Source organism: Plodia interpunctella, chromosome 14 (assembly GCF_027563975.2).
Source record: "Plodia interpunctella isolate USDA-ARS_2022_Savannah chromosome 14, ilPloInte3.2, whole genome shotgun sequence".
Taxonomy (NCBI): domain Eukaryota; kingdom Metazoa; phylum Arthropoda; class Insecta; order Lepidoptera; family Pyralidae; genus Plodia; species Plodia interpunctella.
In genome coordinates, this window is record NC_071307.1 from 5,370,301 (window position 1) to 5,393,710 (window position 23,410).

Genomic DNA, 23,410 nt, shown 5'->3' on the forward strand with positions numbered 1-23,410 from the left:
CGGAATCGTAAAAGTCTATGACCTTTAATATTTAAACCAAGCCCAAAAATGCCTACTTTCATAACTTTGTTTTGCTAGACGCAATGAAGCCGCAATCTAGGTAAGAACTTGATATAATATATCCTTATAATATCCTTTATAATATCCTTACCTACCTACATAAAGCTTCTTGATGAAACCGGTGGAGAGGTAACCACTGGAGTTAAGACGCTTCTGTGAACCGAAAGGTTTGGATCCTACTCGTGCCACATGAATTTTTATACAAATCTAACTCTTTTATATTAGTCCGTTAGATTAGTCCCTATGGTTTAGTCACATAACGGACACGACCATGAGAAATACGACTATAAAAATTGAGTAATCTATGACGTGTAGCTCCCGCCCTAGAATTGACCAGTCCATTCATGCATATCGTAAGAGGCGACTTTGATATTGATAGGCCACAACAGCAAATATTGCAAATATTAAGAACTAAAAGTATCGATTTTCTTCATATTTCAGATTTGGAAGCATCCAGAAGATACCTGAAGACGTGAACGAAGGCTGTTATGATGACAGTGTTCAGAAGAAGAAATATAGTTTCTTTAAAGAATATTTAGTTGATTACACTGCAAATTCCAATCTTCACGGTCTAAAGTATATTGGAGAGAAGGAACGACCCAGAATAGAGAAGTAAGACGAAATATTTAGTAAAAATATTACTATTACATAATTCATTTATCTTTCACAACCATCATAAAAAAATAATATTTAATAAGTCATCGACGATCAGATAAGAGACATTTTTGGTAACAGTTACGAACAAAATCCTACAAAGTAAGAGAATCCATGGTGGAATCTGTGGAAGTGATTTTTATTACTAAGTATATTTTTATATTGAAACATTAATTTTATTTCAGAATATTCTGGTTCCTAGCGTTTATGTGTTCGGTTGTTCTTTGTTCTTTTCTAATAAAAAATGTATGGAGGAAATGGAATGATAGTCCAGTTATCGTAAGCTTTGCAGAAAAATCCACTCCAATTTATGACGTGAGAAACTTTCTTTAATCCAAATCCACATAGTCAATTGCATTCTGAGTATCTGGCCAGATTTAGTTACAATCTTTTGTTTATTTTTGGACTATTAAACAGCTAAATCCTATATCCAAATCTAACTTTGAATTTTGAATTTAGTACTTAAATAAACTTTTTATCTTTCTTTCTTTGAACAAGAAACGTTTACGTCTGATTTTCACATGGTTTTCACATGGCTTCAGATTCCGTATCCAGCTGTTACAGTTTGCTTGGAAACTAAATCTAAAATGACAACTTATAATTTCACTTATAATTATCACCGTTACAACATATCTTCTGAGAGGGAAGATATGACAGACCAGGAGTGAGTACCTACTTATGAATATTTTTACAAGCTTTTATTTAGTTTCACCTGTCCCTTGCACCTTGCAAGTGAAATTTCACCTACTTCCGTTTGTCCTAAAGAGTTGAAATTTTCCACGTCGATTTACCTAGTTCGAACGAGCGACGTTATCCAACAGATATCCAGAAGATCCACCATCAACGAGCATAGCGTGCAGCTAGATAAGCAATGTTCATCTATGGATGAACATAAATGTTTCACACAAAGAGGTGACCTTGTTCTTTGATTGCTTATTTTTTATTTTGAGTTGCCTTGTTACAGAATCCAGTACTTTGAAGATCTCACACTCGTATGCGATGATCACCTTTTTGATTCCGAGGGCAGGAAATATGGAAATGGAAGTGTTACTGTAGCTAATTTGAAGAGAGTAAGCTAACATTCATTCTACTTTGAATATCAATGGTCTATAACAATTGAAATTTAATTTTCTTGGATAAATGTTACGCCACAGCCATAGCTGTATCGGTGGCCGGTGGCCTTTCAGAGTGCAAATGTTTAGAATACCTCCTCGCCTTAGAATAGGTCCATAGTCCATATACTTCTGTATAAGTACATACTTAGTACGGGCCAAGTAAGGGATAAGTAGCGTTGACAGGCAATAACAACACTCCCAAAGATATGTTAACCCTCCTCAGTTCGATCGTACAATCTCTCTAAACCTTGGTTTTTGGTTCGAGGCGTTACATCTGAGAAATAAATTACAGTATTAGGTAGGGCACAGGAGACGGATGACATATTTACCATTTTTAAACAAGATAATTATGATTTCCACTACTCTCAATGTAATAAAATTGTAAAACAATATTTTAGATAGCGCCAAATTTAACAGAAGCATTCTTTGGTTGCCAATGGAAAGATGTGCCATTGAAATCGTGTGAAAATCTATTTTCGCCTGTTATTACTGAAGAAGGGATTTGTTTTACATTCAATACCTTGCGAGCTGATGAACTATTGAGAATGGAACAGTAAGTTTGATTCGAAGGTTAAGAGTAAGAATTACATGTAAGATCATCCTTCTACGATTTCTCTGCTATAACTTAAGTCACCTAAATCCATTGTTCATTTCTTTTCCTTGATAGACTTTTGCAATCTGCGCGGGACGAGAATTACCTGCCACATTCTATGTTTGTTTTTCCCTCCCAGATTAAGTACTTAATACTTTTTACAAATGTTTCATTTGTTTTTATTCAGTGTGAATCAAGACTACAAATATATGGAACACCATAATAAATCAATATCTTGGAATTTAGAGGATGGATATGCGAAAGATACTCCCGTAGAAACTTATCCTCATAGGGGCTCGGTGAGTATTACAGTATTACCTAATTCAAGTCTTTCCAGTGTTATATAGGACAAATCAGACATTTTGAACTGTTCTGAAGATATTTTTATATCTTAGGCATCTGCCAGGTTAATTAAATATGCAAAGCGTATCTATGGGGAATTACGGGAATTACTAGGAAATTTAATTTTTTCGAACACCGAGAAAAATGTGATCAAGCCCAGCGGCTATAAACTTACTTGTTTTACGGCTCCTAGACGAATAACAACTTTTATATATATACCTTTATAGATTCGTCATTGTAGTTTAAAGGATTTGTTTTACATTCAATCTTTGCTGGCGAAAGTTGATATCCTACTCTCATTATAATTACCCCTAATCTAAGCTTGCTACTACGGGATCCCTCATGTTACGGGATCCCTCGGCTTTTTCAATATTCATAAAGTTTCTTCGTAATATTTCAGGGAAGTGGTGTTAAATCTGGATTAGTATTTTTAATGAAACAAAGAAAGAGTGATTTGGATTACCTTTGCCGTGGACCTGTTCAGGGATTTAAGGTGTTTTTTTCTTATATCAAATTTACTTTTTTATGTTGTTTTAAAATACAAGATAATTTTCGTACCTTATTTATTTTAGGTACTACTTCATAATCCCGCGGAACTACCAAGACTCTCACAAAACTATTTCCGTTCAGCCTTGAATCAAGAATTAGTTGTTGCTGTGAAACCCCAGATGATGACAACGTCGCCAGGCCTTAGACCTTATGATCCTGAAAGGTGCCTGTTTAAAAATATGGGTCTCGCATACATTCTGGATCCTCATAACTTCTCCTACCTAACGACCCTTTCGACCTCTCATTTAAAAAGTGGTACTACGGGCTATCATAGCCAGATCCACTCAACTCACAGATGATTAATGATTTAAATGGAAGATCCAATCTTGAAGGTTAAGCAGAATTACAAAAAGAAGATGTCCTGTTGTCCAATGGGTGCATTGAATAGATAATTTTTTTTAGGAAAACTTACGTATTGGACATACCAAAATGAGGTCTAAATATTGGGCACTTTTTATGATGAAACCTAATATTCACTGGTTATTAATTGATCAATTGTGTTACAGACGTCAATGCTATTTTCCTACTGAGCGCTATCTTCGTTTCTATAAGGTGTACACTCAATCCAACTGCGAGTTCGAATGTTTCACCAATTATACAAACTCAAGGTGTGGCTGCGTCCACATCGCGATGCCCCGTAAATATTCTATTTGTCATATTTTCTATGCCTCTATCTAAGAATCTGTCTAAGAATCTGTGGCGTAACACCACGTTCTCAGATAGTGTGTTATCTTGGAGAGTGGTGATAAGATAAGTTAGAGTACCTAAATAAACAATAGTACTTATTATAAGCTTAAAATTGTACAGATTTAAAAAAGACATATCAATGAAAAAAATTAAGACTACTTTAAAAAAAACAATTCTTATTTTGCTTTGTCGTAGGTAAGTAATTATATTATTATAAATAATATGTATTTCAGATGATCCCGATATGAAAGTTTGCAGTACTGGGAAAATGAAGTGCATAAAGCACGTACAAAGTAAGTACCGGTCATAAAACGTTGCCCTGAATAGAAAATGCAAAGTCGTGACATTCTACGTTCTATTCATAGACTAGACCTACCCAGATGTATCTCGAATAATAAGTGTTGACATGATATCATGTATTCTGAAGATACTATGCTCTAAAATACGAAATTCAAAATTCACTTACATTTATTTGGTGTGTTATCTTTTTTTATTAAAAAATCATTTGTTACTTTAATTTTAGTGGAGTTGATAGAACTGGAAGTAGAATCGTACATGAACAAGCAGGTCGAGTCGAATCTGACCAGTGAAGCGCGCAGGATCGCTCAGAAATGCGAGTGCCTACCGTCCTGCACCTCCATCGAGTACAAAGCCGAGATATCCAAGGCCAACTACAACTGGCAGGATCAGGTCTTTAAGTCTGATTATGTTGGCATGGATGCTGAGTAAGTATGCAATGTCGTAAATAGATAGGGCCTCATTAATTTTAAAGTCTGCTCTCTCTTTGTCAAAATAAATATGCATAGAATATGCTCATCGAAGAAAAAAAGGGATTTGTAGCAGACAACAATCTGAAATCAATCGTAGGTAGGTTTGAGCTGTTTGAAAAAAATGTCTGCGGGCATTTATGGTTTTAGGTCAACTACACAGTTCTATTTACGATACGGAGAAGAAAAATGGGAAAGCGGACCCTGGGCTCCAACGTCCTTTGGCTACCGCGAAAACCGTGGTCTCAGTTATCCGTAGAGATATAAACTGTTGGGTTTATATAGAGATATAACAATTCTTATTTTGCGTGTTCCGTAGAGACGGAACACGCAAAATAAGAATTGTTTTAAAGGAGTTGTCCTTTTATAGAGTAGTTGGCCTAAAATCATAATTGATATGTTTCAGTTCTCAATGCTCGCGCGTGTCTGTATTCCTCAAAGAGCCACAGTTCATAACGATGCAGCGCTCGGAGCTGTACGGACAGACCGACTTCCTCGCCAATTGCGGCGGTCTGCTCGGACTCTTCATGGGCTTCTCTCTGCTCAGCTTGGCAGAGATTATCTACTTCCTAACATTGAGGTATTGATTTAAAGTTAGAACAGTAATTATTCTTAAAAGCCGCAATTTGCGCGATGAAATGAAAAAGTAAAATTACTAAAAAAAATATAATCATTTGCATGATTGCAATGATTGGCTGTTCATATTCTCGATGTAGGTACATACCGTACGTACAATAGCAATTTGAAATATATGTCATATTCAATTTATGTTATTGTTACAGATTGGTATGTGTGTTGTGGCGTCGTCGAAGAGCTACGAAAGTGACATGCCAAGACCCAATCGACGACCTAGCATGCAACGAAGCCAACGCATACGAAGTCAAAGAACTCAATTAATTAAATTGTCTATTAATCATAATGCCTGTACTTATTTGAAAATAAATTCTTCAATAACTTTTGTATTTTACAGGCTTTTATTTCACTTTCAATGTCTCGGGTGGAATCATATATCTCAATTTTGAAGTAAATATCTTCAACCGATTAGGTTGAAATTTTGTACACACGTTTAGTTTGGGTGACAATGCATTATTATGATAAACATGACCTGATGTTGCACCCAGGAACGGCTCCGTGTGTGAACTCCTCAACGGTTTACTGAACGGACATGTTTTTTGACACACATTGATGTAATAAGATCTCTCTGACATCAATAAAAGCTTGTGTCTAAAATGGCATTTTTGTAAAAAACTATTTTATTTAATTTGTTAAAATGATGTAAAATCTAGGTAGGTACTATACAAAATGCCGATGTTGAAAATAAAAATGCAGAGCCAATTTTTTGTTAATTTTTCAATAAACTGTCCTGAAATGCCCGTTAGAAGTAGAGTTACTGGCCAAAACCTACTTAGTCCACACACTCTCTCTCTCTCTCTTATGCGGGCACTTTCCAGATTACTTAATCTGCCTTATAGCATCGGAGAGACATGACAGGCAATATACCTCTTCTCGGTAGTATACTTACCCATATAGAACTGAATTTTCATCAAATATTACTAAAAGCTTGTACTTAGTGAAGAAATAATTTTCTACGTAACAGTAATAATATTATTTTCATCCCTAATTAATATTTTATTATTAAATTCACAATTACTTAGTTACTACTAGCGGCTCGTCCCGGGTTCGCTCGGTTATAACCATAATAAATTATACACCTAAGCCTTTCTTTTGAATAATTCTAAGCATATGTATATATGGACAGACAGACAGAGGGAAGCGACTTTATTTTATACTATATAGTAGTATACTATGCGATATGATGACGACTATGGACGATAAGTAGATATCAACTTACATAAGGTTGATTTCATAAATATAATTAAACTTGTCATGAAATGATCTAATTGGGAATGACATAAACATCACTAATTAAAAAAATATTGATTAAAGTGAGGCGCACCCTCCTGTCTTTTATTGTATTGAAGAATACTCTAGAGAATTATATGTGGGTAGAGGGTTAAAAACAATGATGGAATAGGTAGATGACAAAAACATCGTATATAGATAGAGTATAAATATACACATGTGTATTGTAGCCATTAATTTTAACCAATTTGTAATATAATGTCTTAAGTTTACACTTTGTTTGTCTCACCATATTTTTATAGGTAAATGTTGTATAAGCTGCACATAAAAAATATAAATTCACCTAAAGCGATTTTTTATTCACTGATTTGAATATAATATAAATAGATCTTCAAGTTACTAATAGTTTGCCAGTCATATAAACATGTCATACTTAGTTTTAATTTCATAATTGGCAGCGCCTCCTCAGGGAATCGTTATGGCCTTTCACATTCGTATTTAAACCAAGCCCAAATTAGTAAAATTTTTGAATTACATCAGTCGTCGACAAATATAGACGTTATGAAGCGTCACTCTAGGTAAGTAATAAATATTACTTGATAAAGTAGTTCAAAGTTCTAGCTAGTAAGAGTAATTAATTATTTTGTACTATTATTTTATATTCATCCATACCAATTATTATAAAGATAAAATATTTATATTTTTGTTTGTAATGAAAACATTCAAAAATACTGGGCCGATTTTGATGAAATTTCGCATAGAAATCAACGAAACCTTCAGGTGAAACATAGGCTACTTTTATAATATAGTTTTACCAGAGCGAAGGCGGGCGAGCCGCTAGTTCAGTATAAGTAAGCTTGTACATTAAACAATATCATACATCATTTTCAGATCTGAAAGTGTAGGGAAAATCCCAGAAACTTTGGAAGAGAAACAAAACAAATTGTATGCAGATGGTTTGGCTAAAAGAAACAAAAAACCTAGCTTCTTTAAGCAGTACATAATTGATTACACGGCCAATTCCAATCTCCACGGCCTCAAATACATAGGGGAGAATGAGCGAACTCGAATAGAGAAGTATGAGACTATTATTTTATTCTCTTCGATTGAATTCATTTCAATCCGTTAACCGCTGTACCTACCTACATTTGAATGTTTCGGGCTGAATTTTGATTGTATTTATTAAAATAATGTATATATTAGCCACTTTAATTTTGTTCGAATGCCTCATATTTTGATACATAAATATTTCAGAATATTCTGGCTGTTCGCTTTTATATGTTGCGTGGTGCTTTGCGCGGGACTAATCAGAAATTTGTGGAGGAAATGGAACGACAGTCCCGTCATTGTGAGCTTCGCAGAAAATACCACACCGGTGTGGCAGGTTGGTAACAACTATTACACAGGTTCGAACTCAGCGTTTATTGCGGTCACTATAATTAATAAAAAAATCATTTAATCTTGTTTCGAGGAGTGATGTGAGTATTGTCGAAATACTTAGGTAATTCAATTTGTCAGTCAAGGTTTGCTAAAACGGCAACTCTGTTTTATAATGACAACCTACCTATTGTACATAGTATGAATATAAGTTAATAAATTGCCATTTAATTTATTATCATGTATGTATTTTTTTTCTATAATGTAACCCTTTCTCTTTCTTCAGATTCCATATCCAGCCGTCACTGTCTGTTTGGAAACTAAAGCAAAGGCGTCAGTGTTCAATTTTACGGATAATTATCATAAATACAATAGAAGTGGCGTAGGAAGTAATATGACAGAGCAAGAGTAAGTATAATAATGAATGATATAGTTTAGCAATACATCCAAAATTACAAAAACGTAACCCAAAATTCGGTGCGTCTAAGTAACTCCTGTAAATTTAAGTTCATTTATGATATCAGAAAGTAGAAAACCTGTTTTTTTTTTCAGTAAAGAATATTTTGAAGATCTCACCCTCGTTTGCGATGACCATCTCGCTTTCCCGGGCGGGAGAAAATTTGGCAACGGCACTGTTTCAGTGTCCAATCTGAAGAAAGTGAGTTTATTGTTCTTTAGTAATAAAATATCTACTCATAAGTAAGTAAGAACATATTCTATTGTACAATTAAAATTAATTTCTACATTATTTTGTTATCAAAGGTTAAATCTCTGTTTAAGGTGTCACAGAACTTATCTGAAGCTTTCTTTGCTTGCAAATGGAAAGATATACCGAAGCAAACATGTGAAGATCTCTTCTCGCCTATATTGACTGAAGAAGGCATATGTTACACTTTCAACACGTTACGAGCTGAAGAAATATTCAGAATGGAAAAGTTAGTGGCGCTTACTGTACCTATTCCTTCCTTTATTCCTTTTTGAACCTTAAAAAATCTTAGAATTTCAAAAATCCTTTCAAAAACGCTTATTCATTTGTTCTTTTTTCTCAGTTTACATGAAGATTATAAGTACTTGGAGCATGAAAACAATGCAGAATCTTGGAATTTAGAATTTGGTTATAGTCCAAATACGCCCATAGAAACTTACCCTCATAGAGGTTCGGTGAGTAGATATTTTACCATGTATGTACCTACGTACAACAACGGATATTGTCCTCATCCACAGACGTACTGATTTACTTAGTCTACATGAATTTCATCTATCTCAAATTGTTCTACTATTTTATTTCAGGGATATGGTGCTAAATCCGGATTAGTCTTTCTGATGCGAACAAGGGAGAGTGATTTAGATTACCTTTGTCGTGGTCCTGTTCAAGGATTCAAGGTGAATTCAAACCTTTTTTTATTATCTATATGATTGATAAATGTCTGGATATTTTTTTGACAAAAATTATCTATTGTAATTAATTTTTAGATTTTGCTTCATAACCCGGCAGAGCTTCCCAGGCTCACACAAAACTATTTCCGATCACCTCTGAATCAGGAAGTAGTTGTTGCGGTAAAACCTAAAATGATGACGACGTCTGAAGGATTAAAACCTTATGACCCTGACAGGTAATTTCTTAAGTATTACCTACATATAGTATAATACAATTTATAAAGTAAATTTAATATTTTTTTTTTACCATATCAGTATTTTATTCTCTGTACCTAATTGTACTTGTACCTGTACACAGATAGATTTTATTTTGAATATCACCACCCATTCATCACAACACAATAGACACGATGATGACTAGGGATTAGACATATAAACCGTAACTCCAAGGCGAAACCGCGAAGCAATTACCTATGGGACCTAATTAAACTTTCGTTTTTCAATAGCAAATAAAATATTTACGTAGTCTACTAAAAAGTTAAAATATTTGACGCGAGACAGCGCGCCGCGATGTCTAGTTTCAAATTTTCGAACACTTTCACTGTACTTTTTAATTTATATCAATTCATATATAAAAAAATAGAACTGGGCCTTGGTAATAAATAAAAAATGTGACACTATAATTTATTTTAGATTATTTATCATCGTAAACTACACTTTTATGGGTTACGTTTTGACTCACTTAAATCATCGACGTATTTCCACAATTGGCTACTTGACTGGGTATAAAATAAAATGCATGTAGGTATTCGAATAACCAAAACACAACAATGAAAAGTCACTTTAATTGATCAGTTTTATTGAATGAATGAATAAATGACTTTATTGATTTAAACGTATTAATTACGCGACTTACTAATTTATTCGGATTCATTAAGTATATTAAAAATGTTTTTTGACTTCAAAACCCGTGAGGTCACAATTGTGACGCACAATACTTATATGTCTGTGAAGCTCAATTAACATTTTGTTTTTGACTCTAGTAAAAAGTATGTAATTTGACTAGAGTCCCGTATGATAGATATAATATTATAGAATATTTAGAAAAAAGTATTTGATTTCATTATTATTACATTATTCCATTACTTTATTTCGGCATTTTTTTTCAGACGCCAATGCTATTTCCCGACTGAGAGATATCTCCGGTACTTTAAAGTATATACCCAAACGAACTGCGAATTTGAGTGTTTAACTAATTACACTTATGCTAGATGTAATTGTGTTCACATAGGAATGCCACGTCAGTACATTTTAATTATGTGAATCTATTTTGTATATGATAAAATAATGATGAATATATGAATATACTTTTCTATCTTTTAGATGGTCCTGAAATGCAGGTCTGCAATACGGGAAGTATGGAATGTATAAAGAAAGTACAAAGTAAGTTTCATTTCAAAATACATTTTAATATCATAAAGTCCCTTATAATATCATAAAGGGAAAAGGCAAGACGGCAAATAATGCGCCTGGGCATCACAGCGCTCCATCAGAAACCAGTGTTTGAATAAACATCATATTTATTTAATAAAATTCCGATTAAACTTGTCTTTATTTATACATTATTTCCCTTTTATAATTAAAAGCGTAATTTTCTATCGTTTGTATGTAGTGGAACTAGTAGTGGTGGAAGTGGAGTCGAGTTTGGAAGGTCAGAAGTCGGAGGCGTCCAACGAGGCGCGCATGATCGCTCACAACTGCAAGTGTCTGCCGGCCTGCACCTCCATTGAGTACGAGTCTGAGACTTCACAGGCGGACTATGACTGGAAGGCTATTTTTAGAGTCCTCAAGTTGGATTATACTGAGATGGACGAGGAGTAAGTACTATATAGATTTTTTCTTCGTTGCGCGTAGTCCGATCGCCGGGTTCTACTGATCTATCCAGGCAATTTTTGGCCCTGTTGTTCTGTCAATCGGACATCTCATTATAAAAATAATAAATTAATATTTTTAGAAAGAAATGGGTAACACCGTAACAAATTGGAAAATATGCCAACGTCGTATTATCGTAAGTAATTTTTTTTTTCAAAATTGCACTGTATGGATGCGAAGTACTTACTTTTTCGGATTCCGGTTAAATAACAGATGATCGAGAGACACTCGTGCAGAGCGCGCTAAGTCCTATGTGTAAATTGTTTCGTTTTTATTTATATCTATATGTATATATGTATTTATTTATATTTATACTTTAGCTCTCAGTGTTCCCGCGTGGCAGTGTTCTTCAAGGAGCCACAGTTCATCACTTCGCGCCGCTCGGAGCTGTACGGACAGACCGACTTCCTCGCCAACTGCGGCGGTCTGCTCGGACTCTTCATGGGCTTCTCTCTGCTCAGCTTGGCAGAGATTATCTACTTCCTAACCCTGAGGTATATCATTCAGGATAACTAATCACAGAGTACAAGCACAGTCACACATTATTTTTTGCTACGTACTTTAGAATTACGTACTGGTTCGAGAGGTGAGGGGAGATTGGGTCGCTCCATATTAGAATTTGTTGCGCGTTGTGAGCTAACTCAAGGGCTATAGCTTTTAAGAAATAAAATTAAGAATTCAACAAAGTGCAAACTGCATGTCATCATGTGACAATCCTGACTGCACCGTCTCTCGACAAACTATGCGCTATGCTATATGCTAGCGGAGTCGTGGGTACTCGTCGTCAACGTGTAAATTACTGATCGGGTTTCTGGAGTCCACGGACACCAGCGGCGTTTGCTTACCACCAGGCAACTTGCATGGTCGTTTTCCTACTATGCTACTTATCAATAACCATTTGGTTAAGTACAGCATTAGTAAGATATTTAATTCATTTTTTTAATGATTACTGTTTTGATGTTTCAGATTATTATGTGTCCTGTGGCGTCGAAAAGTAATGAAGAAACATGAAAATGACTTTCCAAAATGTAACGATAATACATGTGTGCAAGAAGACAAACTAAAACAACTTTATATAGATTAATCATATTTTAAATTCTAATTACCTTTGCTCCCTAAATGATACCTACTTCCATTAAGTAAGTATGTACATGTAATCAACGACATTATCTGAAACAACATGAAGTCTTAATATACGTTATTGACGTTTGAGTATTTTATAAGTTCCGTGGATAATGAGAATGTCGGAATAAATACTCGAATTCTTATATCACTCACACTGTTTTATTAGATAACAATTTAAAATTAACCGAACAAAATTTTACTCCATCCACAGACCAGTCTGTGACTCCAACAAACAAGAGGTTACCTAGTACGACAAGATCATTCTCTATCTAGAACAACCTCTCACTCATTTACGTGCTTACGCAGCCTAGGAGGAGATAGGAGAAAAAAGATCATTCTTTACACGCAGTCAACGCGTACCTACGTGTGAAACTCATCAAACAGAAAGAGAAAATAAAAAAAGATAAAATCAATGAACCATTATGAAACATGAATATGACTACTCACACACCTGTAGCAGGGGCAATCTAGGGTCTCAAGAAAGAAATGTACGTATTTAATAGAAAAGGAAGGTCGTCCTACATCTCTTTCTTTAAAATACCTGCATCCCTTCTGTCCTTCCTTAAATCGGGGCGCCGATCTATGAATGAAATGATAAAACATTCATTCATTGAGTAGGTAAGTATGTGTAAGACAAAGAAAGAGTAAGAATATATTTAGCTCGTACTTCCACCGCTTCTGCCCGCCGCCCGCTGAAGTCGCAATGGCTATAGATTTAGTAGGTACTACATGTACCTACCTTTTTACTTATTCCATATAGCCATGGCATCTAAAAATCGATCGATCAAAAAATTCTACTTTTCTTGCTATAGACCATGGATTTAGAAAGTACTTCGGAGTACTTACTTTTATCATATTAAATAAAATAAATTCTCTACTAAATCCATGAATTCTATTCTATCTACTAATTCCGTGACTAAATCCACGGTTATCTCGTTAACATTTTTTGAAACAAATAGGTAGAAAACGTAGACAAAGAAAACTAAAAACGTCGAGCTAGTGTGACAAATTTATTAGCTCTGTCCCATATTTTCTCGTGTTTCTAATACCTTTTTAATAATTCTTGTATGATCAAAACAAAATATATATGACGAAGTCGAAGTTTCCTGATGAAGTTCCCTGTCTACGATAAACTTGCGTCTGGCTTGCGAGTCATGCCAAAATGTTATCGTGGGTTTCACAAATAAATTATCTACCAAGGTAGGTATATAGTAATATTTATTTTATAAAATAACTTTAGTTACGTATTACTCATCATAGTGCCTAAACATATCAAATAGCAATTTAAATCAAAATATACCTAAACAGTGCTAGGACCACTGGGTTTTTTCTTTGGAGCATAACCAATGCGGTTATGTATTTCTTCGGTGGTCTTCTGCCCTGTGCCCATAGACTTCGGTGTTTCCTCCTGTATTTCCCCTGCTAAAGAAGAATCCGACCCGTTATCCCGGCGAAGAGATTCATATTCTTGGATGTCGTCTAATTTTAAGGTGATCTCGGTCAATGGTCTCCTTATCATGATGAAACTGAAAAAAGGAATCAATAAATAAAACGCAACGAAAAGTAAAATTATTTCCTAAAGAACGCGTCTATAATTACTGTTGTTATGTTGGTACTTGTGCCAGTACTTGCGTACTAGTTACCAGTGTACTTACGCTTAATATCGATAGTTTTAAGATTTTTTTACTACACTACACCATAATATTTTTTTGTATTAACTACCTACTAACTTACTTCAAATGGGGGAGACCTTTACCCGGCATTGGAATAATATAAATAAAAGAATGCTATGTTAAATCTTTATCAATTTTTTTATCAAACTACACTCAAGTACAACTACAAAATATACTCTTAACGTTCTAATGAAATCAATGCCTAAACTTTTTTTATATTTTTATAGAACTTTTCTTTGTAATTAATTAAATTCTTCATTGATGACACTTTACAAAATATACATTGCATTTTTTGTATATAATTTTATCGATATTAAATGTTATCATTCTTATCGAATCATGCTACACCACTAGCGTTCGTTGTGCGTCGTTTGTTGATTGCGAAGCACGGCAACAATTTATTTTTGTGAAATTTTCTCATTTTTATAGCTCTGCTGTATAGCATTCATAAGTTGAACTTATTGTGTGTAAATAAATATAAAGAATACTTACAAAAATGTTATATCTTGAGGATTATTTGGAAAGTAAGCTGTCCTTTGTTCGATACGATGACGCAATATATAATCCACTCGGTTGGCAGTCCTGCCTAACCTTCACGCTTGTATTGTCATATACACTAGCGCGCAAATTAAAAATTATAAAATATTTTAAACTTCTTTTCAGTGATTGAACATCTACCGCAAGAATTAAGAGATAGGTTCACAGAAATGCGTGAGATGGATTTATCAGTACAAAGTGAGTAAACAAGTGAACATTTTTGCTAATTAATTATTATTTTCTTAAAATTTTATCCTCCCCAATCCCAAGTTATATCAATATGTTTATTCTCAGCAATAACTAATTCATTGTGTCATAGATAACATGGACACTCTGGAGAAAAGAGTAAGAACATTATTTGCTGGTTGTCGCCGTGGTGAAATGAATACAGATCAAGCCAACACAGAGTTTGCTGATATCAAACAAGGTTATAACAAGACATTGGAGGAAGCTGATGAAAAAGTTGCATTAGCCAATCAAATGAGGGACTTGGTTGATCGTTATTTGCGAAGACTGGGTTCGTATTTTTTTTTAATAGTTACACCAATAGAGTTAGCCCCAATGTTAGTTCGAAGCTTGTCTTAAGGGATACTAACTCAACGATACTATAATTTATAACATATGTGTACATGTAATGTATGTATAGATAAACATCCAAGACTCAGGTTAATCTGAAAAATATCATTTTTCATTTTAAGCTGAGCAGGGATCGAACTCAGGACCTCTAGTGTACCATTCCAGCATGATGGCCATTAGGCCATGGAGGCTTTTATTTGCCCTTACTCTTTGTGATGACTTTGCACTATTGCTAAACAGTTGTTACTTACTTACATCTTAAGTATATAATACTTCTGTCTTATATAAAATCTCTCTTACAAAGTTTCCGTCAACATTTATCTGATATTATGATTTTCAGGCTTTTATGCAAGTATTTTATTTTTGATACTATATGGATTAAAGAATATAAAGTGAAATCTATATGATATATATATTTTCACTTACCATAGACAGTTTCAATTATTTTTAAACAACATTTTCTTCAGATACTGAGCTTCATAAATTCAAGTGTGAATTGGAAGCGGACAACAAAGGAATAACAGAACTGCTAGAAAAGAGATCATTGGAGTTAGATATCAACACAAATCACACACCAACACCAAACAATAACCATTATAAGGAAAACAGGTTTGTTGTTTTAAAAAGTTTTAATGAAAAAAAAAATCGAAACACAATATCATATATAATACTGCATATTATGTGTGGGCAGAGGGACCTGATGACCTGCAACACATTATTTTTGACACCTAGTGCAGGAAACACATCTCGACTATGCAGACAACAATGTCTGCTGATATATTCTTTGGTCACAATTGAATAAAACCATACAAAAATCATCTGGTAGATTTTCTATCTAACTGTTGTTGATGAGATGTTCTGTTTACAGCTATTTTATTGTGGAGTAAATAAACTTATTTTTATTCTCCAATTGTTTATTACATTGTGCACATCTTATTTTCAGATATAGGATTAGAGAGAAACGCCACAGTTGGGGCACCAGGGAGTCTCGCACCCATGCTACTTCTGGGAACCTGTCGAGAACAGATTCAGCTATCCAGGTATTATTCTTTTTTCCTTTCTTTGGGTCTTATCGCTCGTCCCAGGTATCACTTGAGTAAACAAGTACTGAGAAACCTGGATGTCCTCCAAATAGCCACCGGGCAAGAAGTAGTGTAGGAGTGGAAAATTCTAGTGTCAGAGGCCAAGATCCTCTTTAGGTCGTTGAGCCAGTAGAGAGAAGTAGCTTCACACAAAACAGTTTCACTACATGAAAAGCTGTGTCAAATAACATTTTTGTGATAAAACTTATATAAATTTCATCTTTAAAAATATTTCAGGCTGCTTTAGGACGTGATTCCTACAGTTTGGGACATGCTGGCAGCGCAATAGCGGCTGCCGCAAGCCAGGCCATTGCTGCTACTCAACAGGTATTTATGTACACAATTTTTAAATATTATTATTGTCTTTATCAACATTTCAATAAACAAAACTATATTAAGCTCGCTATGTACTAAGATTAAATTGTGGGACAAACGCATCATATCTCGTTTTTATCCCTTACGAGTTTCTTGTCTTTTCCTTTTTCCTATTGCGATCTCATTTATTTTTGCATACCACCATGGAAAAAGCCTGCTACGTCAATATTTGTCTAATAAATCATGGTATAATAACATTTATCAGCTGCTTTTTAAATAAATTCAATCAGCCTCAGTCAGATCATACAGCTAAACGTTGCTTTCGCGTTCCCGATGTTTTGAGTTGCGAATAGTAAATGGTAATACGTGTCGGCAAGCTTATTCTTGACACCACAACTGTTCATGATGGATATGGTAAAATTGTCACCAAGCTTATTTTTAACATGAGTACAAACATGGTGATGTGTGTACTCATGTTAGTTATTTAGTGAAATAATATTTAATTGTATGTTCCAGATGCAGCAGGGGCGGCGCACGGCGTCGCTGAAGGCCTCGTACGAGGCGGTGGCGGGCGACCTTCACTCTCACCACGACCACGGTCAGTGCGTTGGATGGGATATTGCCCAATATTATCACTAGTTTTTTTTCTAAAAAGTCAAGTGCAAAACAATGTGAGTTTGGGCCCGACTTTTTGGGGATAAATTGAAAAATTCAATTTAAAATTGTTGTAAGCCCATGTCATATTTATTATTGAAAACTGTTTTTTTACTATTGTTTTCCCGATAATCACAACGTCAAACTTATTCGATGGCATGCATGGCCTCATTAAATCTTGTGTATTAAGTTGTAATACACAAGATCTCCTAACAAACTATCATATAGCCGAAATAAAACATAAAAAAATTACAATTTGATCATTAACAAATATAAATTGTGGAACAGGTCATGGCCTGAGTTCTGGTCACAGTCAAACCACCAGTGTCCACGGACACCATACAACTTCACATGGCCACAGCAACTCTTCATCTCACAAGAAACAGAAACAAAAGTAAGATAATTTTTATTATTTATTATGTTCTCGCTGGCTTCCAAAAGTTCCGGATAAAATGTACCTTATGTACGAGTCCTATTCCAGATTGTATAATACCCCGTATAAGTAAAATTTGTGTATTTGAGTAACAAACACACTATTTGAGTATTTATTGCATTTACTTTTCACACTTGACGCTTTATTTTCATTGCTACATGTATATGTAGCTACATTGTTATTACATGTTTTCTTGTTGAATAATCTTTATCATGCTGTGTATACTCACTTTTGGTCTTACAACCAGCAATTGTACACTGTTGATCTTTTTTTTTTTACCATAAGAATTTGAAAGTTGTAAACTGTTGTGTGCACCAATAAATAAATAATTAATTGAACTTTCGTCATTATAATATTAGTAGGTTACCCGCACCCACACCCCAAAAAAGGTGTTTGGGGAAACTGTGTGAAATGGTCCCAGAATCGAACGGAACGGAAGAACCAATCACTCCTCTGGTGTCCAACACTGGGAAGTAATAAAATAAACTTCCTTTTTACGTGTTTGAAAAAAAATCATATAACTAACCTAGCCCCTAAACCTAGCAAATAAACTATTCACGGTTTCTAAAATAACCTTTTTCTATAATTATTTATTTCAGGAAAAATGCATATGGTTCGTCGTCAAGCATGTCTTCTCACACGCAGCAAGCGACGGCGGCCAGCCGCTCTTCGTCGCCTACTGTTGTGTATGTATATTCTTTTTCTTTATTTCATTCGATTCTTTATTTCAAATCCTTTGTTTGGAAAATTCCTGGTGGAAGAAATGCCGCCCAATCATTTAGTTTGTTTGAAATAATTTTATAGCATAAAGAACACAGATACATAAGAAATAGAAAGAAAAAAAAATACGTATATTATATTTTATTATTTATAATTTTGAATATAATAATTTGATGTATTTTTAATTTCTCAAAAAATAATGTTTTTAACGACGATGGTAATTATTTATATACTATATCAATGTACGTACAATGATTGCAGCGGCAACCTGGGCCACGCGGTGTCGCTGCCGGAGCCGCTGGAGGAGGAGTGGGCCTACGACCCCAACGAGCCGCGCTACTGCGTCTGCAACCAGGTCTCCTACGGCGACATGGTGGCCTGCGACAACCAAGACGTTAGTATACTACCACTACCTGGCCACTGTGCCTAAATATAAATAATCTAGCTTTTGCCCACGTCTTCGCCCGCGTTTATATGTCCTTGTCCATAGTTCAAACTACATGTATGCAAAATTTCACGAAGATTCTGTAAGCAGATAAAACGTGAAGAGGTAACAAACTTATTTCGCATTTATAAAGATAGTATTATATATAGGGCGATGTATGTTTAGGAAATATAGTAATAGTACGCACACAACTTTTTTAGTGTTTTATTATATACATTGATTGTTTGTTCCAGTGTCCGTACGAGTGGTTCCACTACCCGTGCGTGGGCATCACGGCCCCGCCCAAGGGCAAGTGGTACTGCCCGCCCTGCCAGGCCAGTCGCCGCAACCGCGCGCACCGCAAGAACTGAACTATTCTCAGTGCCATAAGGAGACGCGTACTTACGACGCATATTTGACCGAATCTTCCATGCGTCAACTTCGCTTCAAGCCAAAAACATTTATTCACAAATTAGATCTTCAGTGGCATATTCCCGTATACATATATTTCTATTTCAATAATATTATCAATTACCTACCACCATCTAGTAGCAAGCGGTCAATTAGTATTATCAAAGCTACAAACAACTAGCTTCATGGTGCCATTTCTATCGTGTGCACGATTGACTGAGTACTCGTAACTGCATACATATGATACAGAAACCGTTTTTCAATTGAACGTACGTGGCAAGCGAGATGACAAATATGTAATTCGTCGTACTTATATCGCTTCATTCCACTTGATACAATAGCTATAAGTATTAATTAAAGTTAGACTAAATTCTAAAATGAATAATGTCGATTGTAGACATTACATCACAAAGATCTCATAAAATATTGTAATTGGATATTATGATTACACAAATGATGTTCATGTTGTTGGTTTGATTTTTTCTATCCTGTCCAATCAAGGTTACTGAACTGTATCAAATAAAAAGTACCTACAATCTCCAAGGTCCACTGAACTCGTAGATCATTGTAGGTACTTTTTACCTACCTACCATTTGACCTTGATGGTGAGTCACTACCTCACGTGCATGCATACTATAGGCGCACTCCCCGTCATGATATACAACCACACCACAGATATAAGAACATTACATGTATTGCTTTATATATTGTTCTGATACATGTATTTCTTATATTTGTTTATTAGGGTTATTAGGTATACGACCTAGAAATAGTCTCGATTCGAGTCTTCCATTAATAGATATTATAAACACCACGGAGGAGACGTTAGTAAACAAATGTAGAAATGAATTTTTAGTAAAATAATATGTAAAATGTTAGAAATAGAAGTAATATGATAATAATTTATTCAAATGTACACCATCAATTTGGTTTGATGTGCCGGATTCCTTTTTGCTAACCGCGCGCGGAACCCTTCTAAAACTATGGCACCAAGACAGCTGCAATCATTCACTTGCGTGGACGACTCAGTCTAGCTAGGAATCCGTTATTTGGCGAAGAGGTAAGCCTAGCAAAGCCCTCTACATTCTAGCCTAGCTATGCCCTCAATTCCTCAATGTTGGTGATGAGGTTAATATGTAAGTTGTGGCTGGTGGTCATTGTGGTCATGCTCATGCATGCATGCAACGCATATTTTTGGTTTGGCTCTTCTTTCTTTATATCCAATCCTAACGACTAACAATAAAATAGTAAAACAACAAAACAACCTTTTCCAAACTGTCACTGTCAGATGTCACCTGCCAATGAGTATAAATATCTAAGCTATAACCTCAATATTTTCCAGTATTTTCTAGATCGAATCAACGGCAAGGTGTTTGTTTCATGTTTTATAATTACCTACTGTGCTGTGCTTGTGTGGTGATTTTAGCTCAGAATTAACTAAAAACACATTTCCTGTGAAGCAAACCTATACTTTGTTCAGCTAAAAATGTCTGAAGGAAAATTGAAAGAGGTAAGCTGTTCTCAAATAGAAGTGACAATTATTTTTTGAAAACCTATAATACTATCTAAAATATATATTGTATTGTTGATCCGGAGATGTTTACTATATTTTTACTTTTAGTTGCGAAGTGATATTGACGAATTGAATGCATTACTGAAGCAAGCAAAACGCAAGAAGGTCCAAGACATTTTGTCTCTCGAAGTCCGTAAATTGGAAACAGAATGGATTACGATTAAAGAAAAAGAGGATGTTCCAGCCAGTCCTATGGAAGTGTCACCTGTTCCAACTACTTCAGCTCCAACACAAAGCAAGAGATACCAGATAAAGCTTAATGGATATGGTGAGTATCTGTCGAAACTCATTCAAATTATGATTTAATTTTCAATTTAATTTAAATTTCTTCTTTCAAATGTTTAGTTCGATAACAATAATACACTGACTTAACAACAATCTGTATCAATTTCCAGTCTCGGGAAATCCATTTAGACAGTAAAAAAAAATTAAGTACCTATTTGACTACTTTATTCATCTGACGTGTATTTTATCTATTAGTTTGTAGGTCTTGTTAATTGAAATAAGCAAATCATTTATTTATACTCATAAATCGTCCATAAAAATAACACATCTTGTAATTTCCAAAAATATTGTAATTTTCAGGTTGGGATCAGTCTGACAAGTTCATCCAAGTGTTTGTCACCTTGAAAGACGTCCAAACAGTGCCAAAAGAGCAAGTGTACTGCAAACTGACAGAGCGCTCCATGGAACTCCATGTAGACAGCTTGGACAATAAGGACTACCTTTTAGTCATCAATAATCTGCTAGAGCCCATTAATGTTGCTGAATGCCATTGGAAACAAAAAACTGGTAAGCTAAAATATTCACCAATAGCTAGCTAAGCTAAAACATCAGAGGTAGACCTTGGTACAAAGGTCTTCTGCATGTACTAAGCACTGCACTACACAAGCAGAAATAATTTAAATTATTTAATTAAGCCAAAAAGCAGTGCTTGCATTGTTGTGTTCTGATTTGACGGGACCTAGGCAACAAAGTAGGCAACAAGCTTGAGACAATCCTGGTATGGCAGATATTGATAGGCTGTGGTGACCACATAGAATCATAAATCAATACATGTGGGCTCCATCACCCATGCCTGTTTACCTGCTTAGTGGTATAAAAAAATAAGACTAGAAATTATGATATGCGTTGATTTTCATATTATTGTATTTGATAGTTCAACTGACTTCAAAACTTATTTACATGTTGGGACTTCATTTGGGTTAAACCATAAATTTTTAGTATACACATTTATCTGATTGGCCCGGGTCTTGGATGTTTATCTAGATATGTATATGTTATAAAATATGGTATCGTTGAGTTAGTATCCCATAACACAAGTCTCGAACTTACTTTGGGGCTAGCTCAATCTGTGTGATTTGTCCTAATATATTTATTTATTTATTTATCTATGTGTCTAAAAAATGAAGTTGTTATAGTTGTTGATTTTTAATATGGGGACATGTTTGCAGACACACAAATGCTATAGCAGTTATACTTAATACTATACAAGTTAAATCACTCAAACCAATGTTTTTATCAAATTACAGACAGAGTTGTTGTTTTCTTGGCGAAGAAACAGCAAAATGTAAAATGGTCACACATGACAGAGATAGAGAAGAAGTTTGAGGATCAGCGCAACAACCGATTCAAAGCTGATGACATGGATAAGAATAAGGATCCACAGGAGTCCATTATGAGTCTCATGAAGAATATGTAAGTCTTTTGTTTTGGATATATAACTAAATATGTGCCTATGATGTTTACAAATTAAAAAAAAAATTGTGCACCACATTCCCTCTATCTGCTATTACATATATTAGATACTTTATCAGCAAGCTGAAACAGGTATCACTTATAGGGCATGTGTCACCACTTTCTGAACTGCTAGATAAATCTGCCTGATGTGATTGGTTTTTAACACCAACTGTTTGATATGTTACATATAGACAGAGTATTATATCAGCAAGCTGTGAATTGAAATGTTTTCACAAACTTTGACAGTTATCATCAGTTTTTAAATAGGATTTGTTTTTTTCTCTTCAGGTATGAAACTGGTGATGATGAAATGAAAAGAATGATATCCAAGGCATGGTATGAAGGCCAACACAAAAAGAAGACAGATACAATAGATTTCTAAACTAAAGCTGGATTATTTCCTGGTATTAAATTTATTTGCTTTTAAGTAATGTTTACGTTGTAAGTGTAATCATAAGTACTTTTATATGTTTGCATTTATTTTAAATAGTATGGTATATTTTAAATTATATATCTAGTTTAGTTTTTGTGGAATCTTCTTTATAGTTTCCATTCATAATACCTGTGAATTGTGCTACCCTGAATTGTCTAAATTTATTGTAACTTCCCTTAAATAAAGTGAAATATGTAAGTACATCTGTTTTTATTAGTATACTAGCTTTTGCCCGCGGCTTCGTACGCGTGTATTTCAGTTCTTAAAAGGAATCGAAGTAAAATTGCAGTTATTCTTTTATCGCGTATTCTAAGACTGGTAAAATTTATTTATTACTATGATTCGTATTTTTGTCATTTTGTCATCTTTAGTTCAATTCCCCGTTTCCCGCTACAATAT

The 23,410-nt window shown here is 34.6% G+C and overlaps 3 protein-coding genes across 3 annotated transcripts; all 3 read left to right on the plus strand.

The window, feature by feature from the left end:
• Positions 1 to 83: 83 nt before the first annotated feature.
• LOC128675313 (uncharacterized) lies at positions 84 to 12,559 on the plus strand. The gene is made up of 28 exons (XM_053754632.2): positions 84 to 100; positions 502 to 672; positions 900 to 1,029; positions 1,257 to 1,378; positions 1,679 to 1,784; positions 2,228 to 2,382; positions 2,609 to 2,720; positions 3,164 to 3,256; positions 3,336 to 3,475; positions 3,819 to 3,949; positions 4,233 to 4,292; positions 4,523 to 4,724; positions 5,173 to 5,346; positions 5,549 to 5,645; positions 7,017 to 7,207; positions 7,521 to 7,706; positions 7,884 to 8,013; positions 8,293 to 8,414; positions 8,559 to 8,664; positions 8,787 to 8,941; positions 9,056 to 9,167; positions 9,297 to 9,389; positions 9,480 to 9,619; positions 10,553 to 10,683; positions 10,767 to 10,826; positions 11,056 to 11,260; positions 11,636 to 11,809; positions 12,282 to 12,559. The coding sequence occupies exons 1-28, from the start codon at positions 84 to 86 to the stop codon at positions 12,397 to 12,399; spliced, it is 3,633 nt and encodes a 1,210-aa protein (XP_053610607.2). The 3' UTR covers positions 12,400 to 12,559.
• A 1,897-nt stretch (positions 12,560 to 14,456) lies between these two features.
• Ing3 (Inhibitor of growth family, member 3) lies at positions 14,457 to 19,728 on the plus strand. The gene is made up of 11 exons (XM_053754936.2): positions 14,457 to 14,637; positions 14,777 to 14,848; positions 14,970 to 15,167; positions 15,694 to 15,835; positions 16,170 to 16,266; positions 16,546 to 16,635; positions 17,140 to 17,221; positions 17,566 to 17,671; positions 18,310 to 18,396; positions 18,692 to 18,824; positions 19,109 to 19,728. The coding sequence occupies exons 1-11, from the start codon at positions 14,610 to 14,612 to the stop codon at positions 19,223 to 19,225; spliced, it is 1,152 nt and encodes a 383-aa protein (XP_053610911.1). The 5' UTR covers positions 14,457 to 14,609; the 3' UTR covers positions 19,226 to 19,728.
• An 840-nt stretch (positions 19,729 to 20,568) lies between these two features.
• On the plus strand, positions 20,569 to 23,212 carry LOC128675481 (uncharacterized protein). Its single transcript, XM_053754917.2, has 5 exons — positions 20,569 to 20,775; positions 20,887 to 21,106; positions 21,424 to 21,630; positions 22,371 to 22,536; positions 22,867 to 23,212. The coding sequence occupies exons 1-5, from the start codon at positions 20,752 to 20,754 to the stop codon at positions 22,958 to 22,960; spliced, it is 711 nt and encodes a 236-aa protein (XP_053610892.1). The 5' UTR covers positions 20,569 to 20,751; the 3' UTR covers positions 22,961 to 23,212.
• Positions 23,213 to 23,410: the final 198 nt, after the last annotated feature.